This window comes from Lissotriton helveticus, chromosome 12, assembly GCF_964261635.1.
Source record: "Lissotriton helveticus chromosome 12, aLisHel1.1, whole genome shotgun sequence".
Taxonomy (NCBI): Eukaryota; Metazoa; Chordata; class Amphibia; order Caudata; family Salamandridae; genus Lissotriton; species Lissotriton helveticus.
This window is the reverse complement of record NC_136073.1, coordinates 209029877-209045593: the sequence shown is the minus strand read 5'-3', so window position 1 is coordinate 209045593 and position 15717 is coordinate 209029877. Positions and strand designations below refer to the sequence as shown.

Here is a 15717-nt window from a genome sequence, read left to right as displayed (position 1 = left end):
ACCTCTTGCCATCACTGCGTCGCCAGTCTGATCACATTAAGAGTTGATGGAAGGTTCACACAAGCACATCTCAGTGGCTGAGGAGCGCGCGCCTGACTTATTCATACACAGGAGGAGCAACACAAGGTGTAATTAGATGACGGACTTCTTGGAGCGCTTCAACATTCCAGGAACAGGGAGAAAACGTGCCGGAGCGACTGAGGCGACATTACGCAAGTCATACCGAGTTACAGTTTATCTGCTTCAATAATGCACCCCACACGATCCTATGACTGAATGCGACAATTCGCTTGCAGTAACAGATGCGTTGGTGTGAGAATAGCGGTTATCCGGTCAGAAATACATTTTCCCTACATTTGCACTGCTTTCCGAATCCGGGAGGGTAAGTAACTAGCAATAAAATCACTAGCACTCTGACAACTGCCATCAAGCACAGACATGCCAGGGAGTCGTGCACTACAGAAATGTCAAGACTACACCACCCTCTGTTACCACAGCCAATGACACTGCGCCGATGCATGCTTGCCAGACCGCCTCAGCAAGGGAAGGCCCAGGACGAGGGAATATCAGGCAACAATTACTCTGACGACATGGGCGCGGGCCCGGGCAGGCCCACAGGTGGCTCGAAAACCTTGGGAATGGCTCCATATCTACACGGTTTAACTTCCCACGCCGTGTTTAAATAACAATGACATCACCATCTTCCGTAAGAAGAGCTGTACACACCAAATATAGCAGTGAGTCATAGCCAGCGCCCATTATTAAACCTCCACGGATAATATTTGCACCATGAACCATGCACCTCGTTGAGATGCTTTAAATAACTTCCAAATATATAATTACTTGAAAGATGAGGACTGACAGACCTTGCGGGAGGAGGGGCGGGTGGGTGGGTGGGTGGGGGGGGGGGGCTGGAAGGGTCTTTGTGTGACATAGAACAGATAGTTGAGCACCAACTGTGGTTGGGGGAGTTTGCCACTGAAGTCCCTGCTTTCGACCTACTGTGGCTCTCCATAGTGGGCCATGTACAACTCTTTGCGCTACTGACTCTCAGAGCAGCCATGCAGTCGCAGGTTTCTGAGGGAGGCCGCCCAAGCTCAGTACTCAAATCTGAACAGAAACAATAACTTCAATGCGCAGTCTAGTGTTTGTCATCTTAAAAATGTCTTTGTTTTCTTAAAAACACAGGAGTACTAACTACTACACATTTCCACCCAGTTTCCGGGGCAGTGACCTTGGTGACATTTACTGCTTGTGCCTCTCAGCATTTAGGGAAGTAGCATGAATCAGGTTCAGGTGCAGTGTAAAATACTCCACAAGACAAATTCACACAGTCCACGTTTGTCAAGTTTGCTATCCCTTGTGGTGTACTGGGTAATAATTGTAGTCACTCGTAATCCTCCTGAGCGGATCCAGTGGGATGAATATCATCCAACAGACAGAGGCCCTCGGAAGCCCAAAAATCATCAGCAGTTGCTGAAGAGGCCGGCATCTACGTACACATGGTGAGCAGCAGCCCTGGTGCTTATGGACCCAGTTACTGTACAGGCCAATAGTTAGGCCCAGTTGGGTCATTTGACTGACTCAGGTACAGGCCCCATCCAGACAAGAGCAGTTACCACAGCAGGAGTAGCCCCAGTCGAGTCAGCACACATGCGACGGCAGTTGGGGCTCTGATCAGGCCAGCGCAGTCACAAAGTAATTTGTAGCCCCAACTGAGGCGCCGATCGGGTGACAGAGGCATATACACATCCTCCCTCCTATTGGGTTGATGCCTGACCAATTTCGCCCCCGATTAAGCCAACACAGGCAGTTGCAGCCCCAATCAAGCAGACACAGCAGTTGCAGCCCCCATTGAAATGAAATAGGCAGTTCCAACCCGACCTGACCGACCAGGCAGTTGCAGTCCTGATCATGCAGATTCAGGCAGTTGCAGTCCCAGTTGGGCCGACTCCGGGAGTTACAACTACGATCTGGCTGACCGCGGCAGCTGCAACAATGATCTGGCCGATGCAGACAGCTGTAGGCACTTTTCTCTTCCGGGCCTGTCTCTCCTCTTGCCAGACCTGGCAGACTTTCGCCTTTCTCGGCAGGCAGGCTTCTAGGCACTAGGCTGGCCCTCTGCTCCTCTAGCATACAGTGCAGATTTCAGGTAATGTCCTCTTTCTTGTTGGAGACTGGCTGTCAGGCAGGCACAGGCTCTGATCACACAGCAGTCCATCGAGTACTCTGCGCATTATTCCCTTCCTTGACCATTAATGACTTGGAATTGGAAACACGTGGGTGGTTTGGGTCCCACATGGTTTTTGGGGGGTATATGGATCCATGGTCTCGAACTTAAAAAGCGACTTGAGGTGTTTCTCCTTTCTAGTGTCCTTCACATTTTGCTCTCAAAGCACAACTCTTAAGCAGAGTGCTGCATTCACAGCAGGTAGCCCAAGGTCCGTCTCCAAACTGGACCACCCGAAACATAGGCATAACGAAGTGTGAGGATTATGCTTCTGGCTGCAATCAGCCTCTCTGAAACAGCAATGACAAAGAGAAGAGGGGTAAACCTGACCTTGAAACTTCCTCACCTAATGCAACAACACTGTAGTATCATCCTTTATCCATACCACCAACCAAATGGCAGTGTTGAGGAAGAAATAATCAGCAATTTGAAAACAAAAACCCTCACAGAACTTTTAAAGGTAGCCTCGCCTCCAGCCTCCTCACTACAGTGTCAGGACCTTCACCTTCCACACACAGGAATGAACACAAAATTATTCTGCTGCCTGGGGAAGCGGCCCTCATTCTCCACCTTATTCCGTGACAATTCATGTCTATGAAAAAATGGGTATGCAAAAAAGATCCCACTGACTTCAGTACTCAGGCTTCCTCAGACTCTGAGCCTTCCAACTAAACATGAACTACATACACAGAAAACAAGAACTCGACATACGCACAGACTACTAGCACAAGGTTCTGGGCATACACAGTGGAACTTCACATAAGAGGGACCTGTAGGCAGCAATCTCATTAATGCAGGTTAAAAAAAATCTGGTCACACTACATCAAAAACATATGCAGCCACCACGGCTTAATGTGCTGTACCCAGGAGAGGATGATAGTCCTCTGTCTAACATAAGGGCATGCTTGCTGCACTTCTCCAGGTCACAGGACAAGTCCAGGATCTCTCACAGTGAGGGTCAGGCTTAGGCCTCTCTGCACAAGTTAGATTTTTGGCACTGTCTTCTCAGGTTTAGTACCACTTCCAGAGCACAGGTGTATCCCAGAGCTCGTTAGCCAAACACTCAGCAAGAAGCCAAATCAAAAACAACAATCCTGAAACACGTTTAGAGATACACAACACTGGTTGCACCACCAATGGTGAATACTAAACACTTTCAACTGAAGTGACTATTATCATGCACTCCGTTTACCACAATGCATCTGGGGTAATTGTGTGCTGGTATGCCTGGCAGTGTGCACCCTCCTCGTTTTGTGACTGGCTTCATGCAGAGTTATTGATTTGAGGAGCTCCGGGATGCACCTGTGCTCTGGGACTGGTACCAAGCCTAAAGAGTCTGTGAGGAGCATAGCCAGCACTACCAAATTTCACTTCTAACTCTTTACTGAGTAAAGACAACAATCCTGAAACATGCGTCTAGACATACTTAGCACTGGCTGCACTAACAATGGTGGATACTTAATCTTTAAACTGAATTAAATGTTATCATGCAATGCATTTACCACAAGGCATCTGGGCGAATTGTGTGCTGGTATGTCGTGCAGTGTGCTCCCTGTTCTTTTTGTTGAAAATAACGTTTTCTTGTGACTATAGAGTAACTACACCATTGTTTAGCAATCCAACAGCCGTGCTAGTCCCATGTGTGGGCTTTGCAGTTTCAGCATGCCTGCTAGACCACCATTTATGTTATATCGTCTGATATTCTGGTCTTTGCACATCTTAAGATGCAGTCACTAAACTTAAAATTAATTTCAATAGAATTCAAAAATGTCTTTTCAAAACTACAATCGGTCTTCTGGCTTGTCTCATAACTGGTTTCTGAAAACGGTGCAGAAGAATAAAATTACTTGAAAGTTAAGGCCCACTTACTTTTCTTCATAGTTTCACTCCTCTTCAAACCCATTTGTGCAAACTACAATCCTGGTTTCACCACTGAATAGTCAAAACATTCTATGTGAAGGTAGGTTTTCCCATATACCGTGAAGGCCGTTCGGAAGTTCTTGATTTATTTATAAATTAGTAGAGCGCGGTTTTCCCCAACCCAAGATCTCCTTGTGCTACAAAACACAGTGAAAAAAACACTAGGAGAGTTTGTGAACAGACGTGTAGATCATCAAGTTGTTTCCTGATAGCAAGCAAATAACGTTTCTATTTGAAGTAAATGAGAGTGTTGTTCCAAGGTGTAGGGAGATGGTTCCTTCCACAATGAGTATGATTTTAAATCGTATTGTGCTAAGGGCGAAGGTCCCATTTCTAGGTACAGCATTCCCGTTCCCACTGACAAGCATTCCCGTTCCCACTGACAAGCTAACCACTCAACAACAATTTCTGCGAGTAACAAAAAAGAAATCTGCCATATTGTTGCAGACGTCTTGGCTGGTTACTAATATATTACTAGAGATTGGACCGGTCAGTTGGTGAACGGTTTTAAATAGCTCTCAATTGAGTTATTTGCCCTATTGATCCTCTCTGTGTAAAGATTAGCCTTTTCATCATTGATCTTTCTTTTAATACACCTGAATTAATAGTTTAGATTTTGCTTTCTCGTCATTGGAGTAATTACTTCTCCAGACTGTCTCCTGTTTTCTGCAGTTCCTTAAGTTTGGAGGAAAACCAGGATGCAGTTGGATGCTTTCTAAAGCTTTTAATAAATTTGGCTGGGGCCAATTTATTAGCTTCCGAATTAACCCATTGCTTATATTCTGTGGCGGCCATACTGGTATCTCCCGCCAGTGATGGTTGGGAGGAGTCTAAGATATTAATCATGTCATCCTTGTTCATTTTATTCCAAGCCCGCACTAGCTTGGCCTGGCCTTACATTTTGATAGCTGGTTTCTCTGAGCGTGAGTAGATGCTAAACCCGGCCACCTTATGGTGTGACCATGTAAGGCGAAGGATATCTCCTAACTGAAGATCTGAATAATTTGCCAAAATGCTGTCCAGTGTATGCCCAGCCTCATGGGTGGGAGTATTGACTAACGGGACGAAATTAAAATAAGTCTTGTTGTCTATTATAAAGAGAAGCTTGTCAAACCACGTACATAAATAATCCAAAAGTGATTATAGTTAACAATTAAACAGTTGTCCTGGGACCTCTTTTTAGGAGACTGGAAAAGCTTCACACCTCTCAAAAAATGGAGGCTGCATATAGTAAGTATTTTGTTCGCAAGCTTTACAAGCAAAAGGGCCTATAGGGCAATATCCCATTTAAGGGCATATGCCGGCATTCTATCAGGCTCCAGGGCTTTTGTGCCTGTGTTGTTTCATGATACCCAGCCATTTGAAAAGAGGCAAATCATCATTAAAAATTAAAACTCAAGGTGCAACGTTCTCAATTCTGAGGGTTATCAGCAATGTATACAGCTGCACAAAATGGTCATCCTATATCAGTAGATTAACAGTAGCGACATGTCATACACAACAAATGAGAACTCTAAAGTTTCCATGGTCCATGAGTGAGTAGCTCATCCAGGCCACATGTGTGTTTCCATTCTAGAGCTTGTAGTCTTGGTTTTTAAAAGTATGAACAGGAATATAAATTGCACGATGAAAAGAAACAGCCTGGATTACATGAGCTACTCATGCATGGGCCTAAGAAAAGTGTGAGATATACATTAAGTCAACACCGGGTAGTCATCAGAGGTGTGCTTGGCTTCTGCACAAGACCTCTCGTACTGGTGTGTTTCAACAGCACTTAATTTAGAAGCTAATTAAGAAAACATTTATTAATGGCTTGTCTCATGTAAAGCAGAATCCACCCAACTAGGTTTCAGAGCACAAAGTGATTCAGAGCATATAAATAATACTAGCATCATACTGTAGAAGAGATCATGACTCTAGCCATAAAAGTAGTCAAAAATGAGCAGCACAGGTAAAAATACAGGCGGATGGTAAATATAGAGGAACATTTGAGAAATGGGGAAGAAGTAGACAGATTAGACGAGCTGGGTAAAAATACCAGGGTAGGAAAATGGTCTCACAACATTGAGGATAAACATTAAATCTAGTTAGGTGAGCCAGAAATAAATTGAAGCAGGTAAATTCAGATGCCCATTCAGCAATCATAGCATCTGTATATTACATGAAGGGGACATAATGAATCATTTATAAATTAACAGAGGCACTACTAAATCACATTTATAAATGATTTCAGACAAGATAGCTGAAAGTGTTAGAAAGGCTTATAGAAATATAAACAAGGTAGGTTACCAGATTAACAAAAGTGAGTGTCAATTAGTTCGGCAAAATATATCTGAAGTTTGAAGTAGAATTAAGTTGCATTGCAGGAAAGCTAGAGAGACTGAAGACCCAATAGGTACTGACCGAGCTAACAGATGGGCACAGTTCTGTCGGTAGGCGTTAATAAAGAGATCAACTTGGAAAAGGAGGTAGGCTTCCTTCCAATCTGTACCACTAGTGGCCACATGATCAACGTTTGGATTTATGAATGAAATCTGAAAGTGTTGGCAGATGCGCCTTTGTGTTCTCAAATGTATAGATACTTATATGCACAGCTACTCAAATTATTGGTGTCCATTCCCCTTACTGCTCTCTTGGTTGAAACAAAGTCGTATAGAATGAGCTGTTCCAGTTAAAACATGAGGGTACCCTAAAGAGATTGGTCAAATTTCCGAAATGGTCATTGATTTTTCCTTCAGGGCTAATTAAAGCGAGCACCATATGGCTTCAATGCAGAATGGTATGACTTTGTACAATTCCTAATATTTGTATGGGATATTTTAAAATTACCAACTTTGCTTTCTTTGTTTCAAGTATCAAAATGCTGTGAGAAGTGGGTGCAAAAAGGTCTTCAAACAGTCCTTTGCGGTTTAGTTAACAGAGGAGACCAAGGTGTCTGGCTGAAAGCAGGCAGAGGAACCTGTCTTAAGCGCCAAGTGCACGAACCGAAACATGCAACCCAAGGAGATGGGCCAACCCTGAAGTCACTATTGATCTGTGGCTATAAATGGATGGTCACAAGGGAGCCAAGCTTCAGAGCACTATTGATTAGTCGAAGTGAGCATATGTCACAGCAGCCAATGTTCTCCGTTTTTGTGGGAATATGCTTCCTTGGAAATGTTAAGGACAGTTTGTGTATTTGTAAATGGGAGCTGCAATGGAATGGTCACTTTTTAGCAGCACTTTTCCTGGAACTAAAGAAAAACAATGCTTTGTTTGCGACATCACTGAACTCTGTGGTCCAAAACTCTGCTTATTCATTTTTTTTAAATATACATCTATAAATCATGCTTTTATTATCCCCTTCACCCAAACCCGCTTTCTTCTCTCCATCACGTCCTGGACGCTTGCAGACTTGATCATCCTTTTTGAAATCATGCGTCAGATGTTTAATTAAATATGACGAAAAATACTTTGGACATACCTTAGAAATGTCAACTTTACATAAAGGCCTAATACAACCAGGATTCTTTTCTAGGACATCCATTGCAATGTTTGTACTTAAGGAACAGATTAACACTTGTAGAATACAAAATCAAGTAGCTTATTGCAGTTTCCTGTCAGTTCCAATAGGTTCCACAAACAGAAATGTATTAAGAAATCAAATATAAATAGAAATAATTTAGTCTGTACGATAAACAACATTTACTTTAGTAATATATTGCAGGGTTTACAGTGGCCTAAATTATTAGAGCATATTATGTTGCCCTTTGGTGGACGAAAGGCTAAGTAGAACATATCAAGCAAGATTCACTAGTGAGGCCTGCAGATTACATAAAATCTGTCATTACACAAAGAGGTTTTATTTATTTGGTTTGTAAAACATGGGCATGTAGCAGATGGACATTTCGTTTCGCTAAATTGTTTGGATCACTAAACTCTTTGCAGTGGTTTTCAGAGCAGTTTGGGACATTTTTATTATAAACCATTAAAAAAAGAAGACAATTGGAAACGGACAGCCATTTAATATTATCCAATAGGAAGGAAGGAATGCAAAGTAGGAGTTGCATAACACATAGGGATACTTTTTCTGAAAACTGCAGAACGCTACACTGACTGCAAGATGTAGCATTCAATCTAAACCAGCCTACCTGCCAGTCAAGCTTCTCCATGGTTCAAGTCCGACCTACCTCAAGGGGAATTCTGTATCACGTCCACCTGGAAAACCCTTAAGTTACAATGGAACGTCACATTCAGGTCACCTTAAAGAACTTAGGTGGAAAAGGAAAGACCATAAACTCCCTGTTCAGTTTATCCTGATAGTCTTGCCTCTATAGTCGTACTGTTAATCAACTCCAGTGCTTAGCTGCCAACTGGTAAAGCCTGCTTGCTACTTGTAGAGAAGATTTGATAGACGTGACAGAAATACCAGAAACTGAGGTGCCTTCTTGGACAACAGCCCTATAATTTTCCTGTCTTTTTAGGGGTTACAAATGTTATTTCCAGACTTTCTTCCGTTTTAGCTGCCTCAGCCCTCTAGCCCACTGCGGAAGGCATCTTGCCTTCTGCATCTAGTGGACGGCCAATAGTGATACTGAACTCTACTGAGCATTTTACACGAGCACTAAGAATCTGTGACTCCTTCTTGAAATCATAGCCACGTGTCTTTAACCATCCTCTGCGTCTACACGTCTACTTTAATATTTGTACACCCATCAAGTATGTTGCTGCTAGCGAGAGGGTTTGAGGATTAACAGTTTTGCGGAAGCATGTAACTAAGAAATAAATAAAAAAATAAGTAATGGATGGAATGCTTAAATTAAATTAATGCCTAAACCCAAGTCGTGTGCACCATATTAGTGGTCTACAAGCTTAGACAAACACAATATGGAACAGTGCATGCTACTAACAACATAGGATAACTGATGGCCATATTTCCAGCAGACAAGGGCTTTTGGCAGAATAGAGATTCCCAATACATTGACTTTCTAATGATGAAAACACGCCTCATAAATAAGCCAGGTAACAGGATAATGGAAGCCTTCCAGCAACCAACTCCTCTAAAAAGAGAGTATTCTAACCACGATCAACATTCAGTACAGTTTGATTTCAACAAAAAAAATGCTTGGTTGCTTTCTTATCGCACAAGTGAACGATATGTACAACAGAAAAGAACGAATACATGCAATTAAAGCAATAGTAGCCCAAAAGGCTGTTTTGATTGAAGAGGTACAAGGATTTTCGGCCAAGTACACATTTATAGCCCCTTCTCATTATTTGTATGGAACCACAATACTGTCGGTATCCCAAAGACCTTTGCGGGTCTTGAGTTTTCATCAATCGGAGTCAAACTGATAACTTATTTGCAGGAGTTTTGGGTAATTTAGAAATGAACTCAAGTTCTGGTCTCATGTCTACCAAAGCACTCCACTGCTGATGTATTATTGCTAGAAACCATGTGGCCTACAGTGTCCGAGCCAACCTTTGCATAACTACTGGGAAACTAAGGACACAGACAGAATGAGCTTAATCATGTTAACAAGACTGAATATATCTGCAACGCTATTCTTCTGAATCATTTCAATAAAGTTATGGACTGATTGAATGACATTGGGGGACATTTGAACTTACCGTTTTTGGTGAAGGGGGAGGCGAGGAGGCCCCCACTGTAGCCGCCACCGCCAGGAATCCACTTGTGCAGCCCACAGCGCCGCCGCCCCGGGACTACATCTCCCGGCAGCCTTAGCGGCGGCGCTGCTCTTTTGACACCACGGAAGTGCCAGGAGGCGCCTAAAAGCAGCGCTCTGCTAGGCGGAGCGCGGGGGACATTTGAACTTACCGTTTTTGGTGAAGGGGGGGAGGCGAGGAGGCCCCCACTGTAGCCGCCACCGCCAGGAGTCCACTTGTGCAGCCCACAGCGCCGCCGCCCCGGGACTACATCTCCCGGCAGCCTTAGCGGCGGCGCTGCTCTTTTGACACCACGGAAGCGCCAGGAGGCGCCTAAAAGCAGCGCTCTGCTCGGCGGAGCGCGGGGGACATTTGAACTTACCGTTTTTGGTGAAGGGGGGGAGGCGAGGAGGCCCCCACTGTAGCCGCCACCGCCAGGAGTCCACTTGTGCAGCCCACAGCGCCGCCGCCCCGGGACTACATCTCCCGGCAGCCTTAGCGGCGGCGCTGCTCTTTTGACACCACGGAAGCGCCAGGAGGCGCCTAAAAGCAGCGCTCTGCTCGGCGGAGCGCGGGGGACATTTGAACTTACCGTTTTTGGTGAAGGGGGGGAGGCGAGGAGGCCCCCACTGTAGCCGCCACCGCCAGGAGTCCACTTGTGCAGCCCACAGCGCCGCCGCCCCAGGACTACATCTCCCGGCAGCCTTAGCGGCGGCGCTGCTCTTTTGACACCACAGAAGCGCCAGGAGGCGCCTAAAAGCAGCGCTCTGCTCCGCTCCGCCGGACGCGAGCGGGACGCCGGGCTAAGCCCGGGCAAAGGGCGGGCCCTCTGTGGCCCTCAGAGGCACGAGGAGGCCGGGACGGGCCACCCCACTTGGCTTCAACGAAGGAGGAGGTACCGAGTTGTTGTATTTTTCCTTCTTATTGATCCCACATTGTACTGTTTCTCTGATTTCCTCTCAATATGTCCATCTGGGAGGAGCTGAATGCCTTGTGTGGTACGAACTACGTCCAGGACGTATCTACTCCCCCTATAGTGGGTAGAGATGCTGATGAGGAAAAAGACAATGACACTGAGAATTCATCTAATGCCGACAAAATGTGTACTAGCCCCTCATTATCTCCCTCCAACCCACCTTTATTATTGCCGATTGAGGCCGTGAACAGAATACCTGACTCCGTATCACCACTTCAATTGACCTTACTGGCCCAGATCGAGCAACTGCTAATATCTGCTTTATCACCCCTGGTTATAAAAATCAACGCCCTGGGAGACAGGTTGACCAGTATTGAAAATACAATACTAAGGAACTATACTCCAACTGAAAAAACTGCTACACCCATTCACCCCATTCTCCCCAGCAAAAATGAAAAGCTCAAGCCTACGACAAGTACGAAAGCTCAAACTCTTGAACCCCTTATGTCTATACCTAATCCAAGAAGCCGGAATATTACTTTTAACTCCGTGCCTGTACCCCATAGAGTTCCCAGGACCGCACATCGGATTCACTTACCTCCAGAAGCCGCCCCCTACGTGGCTGTTCTCTCTGGGGTCCTTGCACCGAGTCAGAGTAAATTTGAAACTCACCAAGACCTGTTAAACAAAACCATTTCCTGGCTAAAACAAAACAGACCATTGCCATCTGTTTTAGATGGTGGTATCCTGAGTGTCAGGAGGGTGGGGTGGCTAGGTACGTCGCCCAAAGTCATCCCGGGCGATCTGATTTTACTTAAATTCAAGAGTATGAACATTGTCCCCTATCTGCGTTCTTCCCTGCCCAAAGAGGGAGATGGCCCCATTTGCATCTGGGACCTGTATGATTTCTATCCTGGCCCCCGACTCCATCCGTCCCTAAGGCAAATGACATTGAACCACAATTCATGGTGAAAGGGGATTCTATGAACTTTGTGCCACTAACCATCTACCCTTTTTCGATTTTGCACGTACCTTTTTCTTTCAGCTACATTGTCAAATTGATTTTAGTTTGTTTTTAATAGTTGGTTCCTTCTTACCTTGTACATGATATGCTGAGTCATTTATACATGTATGTATTTTCACTTGCTGCTTTTATGGTTTTAAACAAAAAAAAACGAATAAAGCTTATTTTGAACTTTGAACTTTTGAATGAATAGTTTTCTAAATACAACTGGCCAAAAACTAGCACAGCCATTTCCTGTAGGGATAACTTTGGCTGATACATTCCTGTAGTATTGTGAACGGATCCCCACCAGCGCTTTCTTTCAATTCTTACCTGCAGGTCTGTCTCAGGCACACCTGGAGTTTTGCAAATCAGAGAGGTAATTTGGAAATAGTGGGGGAAAAGCCACTGTATGAACACTGGGCTATGTACTTTTTCATCCATGAAACGTTTCCCTTATACAAACATACTAAGAATATATACACAAACACTGGTTGTAGAAAGTTCTTTAACAGGTCCTTGATCTTCAATAGCTAAAGAATCACCAACCTTAGACCCAAGTCACAGATATTTTCATTGACAACCTATCCACAAAATACACTTTCAAGTAAACCTTTTCATCGAAAAGAAATGAGCACCTTTCGCATAAAATGTCTTATTCAATATGTAAATGAATATCAGCAGTTCACTTTCTGTGCAGACATTTCTCCTCTACTAAATACGAAGGCCTAAACCTCACGGGGAGCCACAACTCTTACAGGCCAACAATGGACCATTCACTGGCAAAAATTCTAAAATCTTTACAATGATCTTTGTGAATGGCTAAGCAGCAAGACACAGCTGAACACTGCTGTATGGCAACTGCTTTCGATGGTGCTGGTAAACTTTAGGGAAAGATCAATGCAACGCAAAGGTGCTTGATCATTTATTCAAGAGTACCTCCCACAGCATCAAAAGGTACTGGCTCCAGGTATCCATGTCACTGTAAATTCAAATAAAAACGAAGGATTTACCTGGCAAACAGTGCAAACGCTATTTGGACATCGTTGCTTTGCCTCAGGCTTCCAAGTTGCATGCAGTCATATCTGATGTGATCTGAAAAGACAATCAAATTTTAAGAGGTGCAGCTCCACAGAACGATTTACAAGCAAAGAAACTCTTAAAAAAGCCATGCTTGGAAATTCAGTACATTGTTTTCTTCATTTTCAAACAGAAGAAATGGGCAATGGCCTTTAATGAAGTACAGCATTAGAAAGTATTCTAAGATGTTTATTAGTGATGGGCTAAAGTACGGCCTTCGTACATTATAAGGATATGGCAAGTCCCCTAGGGGGTATGTAACCATACAAAGGAATAAGGCCGAAGAAAGTTGCTATATAATGTCATGGAACTCCAACGTGACTTGCAAAATCCTTTAAAACGTATGGTAAGAGGATATTGTATTCCTTAAAATACACGAGCAGCACACTTCTCTTCCTATAAACCACTTAAATCCTTGTTGTTTTGCTCTTTGATATGAGATATATAATGTAGTAGCAGTCATGATGAATGAATGCAGAATCTCAGTGCAAATATAGACACAACAAAAAGTTATTTCTTGCAAAAATAAATACAGACCAGTTTTAATGTAAATCAGACAAAAACGATGGTAAGGATTATAATGTGTACATAAATGCAGAGGGATTCTATTTTTCCAGCTATGAACTTCATTGAAAAAAATTAATTTGTTACCACAAACCTCATTTTTGCTTCTCACTTTTACTTTTAGAAAAACAGATTAGAAGGAAGAAAAGGCAGTTTTCGTTGCTTTGTTTAAATTGAGCTGTAATGATGCTCCATGACTTGCCTTCACTTTGTCTAGTGGCTCTGGCAGCAGGTACTTCAGCATACAACTCAATTGTAACTTATTACATTTGAGCATCCGTATAATTTTGTAATTACAGGTGACTAGAGACGGCATAACTCTACTGTATAAAGGATATAAGAGGCTTTTAACTGGGACTGCAAACTCTCAAGTATTCTACACACATCAACATTCATGTCTTTGCTGCTGTACATGATTATACAATTGCCTTATTTAGCCACATAATAAGCAAATCCATAACCTTATTTATAAGTTCAATGTAGAATACTGTCTTGATTTCTGAACTGCAAGAATATCAGTGCTTAGCATGATGCTAAAATGATGCATATGACACACATATATAGATACCCAAGTGCATATGGAATCGAGTTTTGAAACTAGGTATTGTAAGAAATCAGGTTACTGGTTGAGGAGGGTGAAACCTTTCTCAAGCAGCACGTATAATTCTTCTCAGGGTGAAGTCATAAGTAAACCCTGAATTAACCTGTGCTCAACCCTTGCACAGCTTGGCAGAGAGCAGTCAGGCCTACCTCAGAGGCAATGTGTAATGTATTTGTACTATAAAAACAACAATGGTCCCATGCAGTAACAATCAATTTAAGGATGAATACAGACACAATGGATTCTGTATTAGAGTGACTTGTCCAGCCGGACAGAGGTCAGAACGTATTTAATGATTACAACACAATAAATCGAGAATATCCTTCGACAGTCTCACGTCGTGGGGTACAAGCCTGTACCTCATTCATCCACTAACACTTTAGTACATTCAAAGTGAACATAAAGGGCTTTTAGGCAAAAAAAGCTGAGTTGTTCTTTAGATCATAATTGGAACAGATATTTTCAATTGCGCCATTACAATAAGGTACACAATATACACACTGTATAAGGCACATACATTGGTCGACGGCGTTTCGATCCCACTTTTTTAATTCAAAGGGATCATCATCAGGACAATATGATAAGTGCCTAATAATTGCAATTATTATTGCAATTATTAGGCACTTATCACACTTTCTAGCATTCTGGACTTGGATGGCACCACTTGGCAGGGTAGATTCACAGATGGTAGAGTCCAGGTGCAGGTGCAAGGTTGTGGGAAGCCAGTTGTGTCCCCGAGGTTTCAGATCAAGAGACCAGCCAACTAGCCCTTGGAGTCACTCTGGAGTAATGAGTTCAAGAGATACAGGTCCAGTCCTTGTCACCAAGGCAAGAGTGCAGCAGATCAGAATGGTAGGGCAGCAGTCCTTCAGAGAGGCAGTCCAGGACAGTGGCAATCCTTTCAGCAGCACAGCAGTCCTTCTTCCTGGCAGAGCATCCACAGGGTCAAGAGTGTACGGACGACTTGGTGTTTGAAATCCAGCATTTATACCCAGTTGTGCCTTTGAACTGGGAGATAAGCTTCTAGTAGTTTCCCTCTGAAGTCTCCAGGCATCCTGCTTTCCCTGTCCTAGCATCAGACTATCTAATGGGGCTATGCAGTCCTTTGTGCGGAGGCAGGGAACAGCCTATTCAAGTGTAAGTAAGTAGGGCTGGGTCCATCTCCACCCTTCCATCCAGCCAGTGATGGCCAATCCAGGCACACCCAAGCTTTCTATCGTGTGTGGATGTTTAGAAGAAATACACAAAGCCCAACTGTCAGCTAAACCCTACTATGTGACCCAGAGACAAGCTACAGGCACTAAATGGCTAGGGAAGAAAGGTGCCAACCTTCTAAAAGTCGTAATTTGAAAATTGTTATTTAAAATTCCACTTCACCATAAGTTAGGATTTTACATTACATTTCCAAAGACACCAAACATGAACTGGTTACCTCGTCCAATTTGAAAGTACAGCTTATTAAATAAAATAAGGTACTCCAATGTTATCCTATGGGAGAGGTGTAAGAGATTTTTACTCCCATGCCAGGTAAAACTTAAAAGTACAGGTCAAACTTTTTAACTGCACTGCACCCTGCCCTCTGGACACATGGCAGTTTCAATGTTAGTTGTAATATTTATTTGATGGTTTCATCACGTCATTATTTCTTATATTTTAGATTATTATGTGCACCAACCGTTTTGGTGGAGAGTGTATGTATCAATACGTTTATAGTTTCATGGTATTCATGCAACATTGGATTTAGCACAATCGTGTCA

The 15717-nt window shown here is 43.4% G+C and overlaps 1 protein-coding gene across 2 annotated transcripts in view; it reads right to left on the bottom strand.

Annotated features, from left to right (window-relative positions):
• Positions 1–15717, bottom strand: part of ZDHHC7 (zDHHC palmitoyltransferase 7) — a 358756-nt gene that overhangs the window by 194796 nt on the left and 148243 nt on the right. Inside the window, exon 2 of one of the 2 annotated variants that reach the window (XM_078670375.1) lies at positions 12729–12810. Coding sequence is in view for 1 of the 2 variants with exons in the window: in XM_078670374.1 (XP_078526500.1) it covers positions 3–12 (10 nt within the window). In the remaining variant the exon portion in view is untranslated. Of the gene's footprint in view, positions 1–2; positions 108–12728; positions 12811–15717 lie in introns of those variants that run through there. The other variant, XM_078670374.1, reaches the window with a different exon arrangement.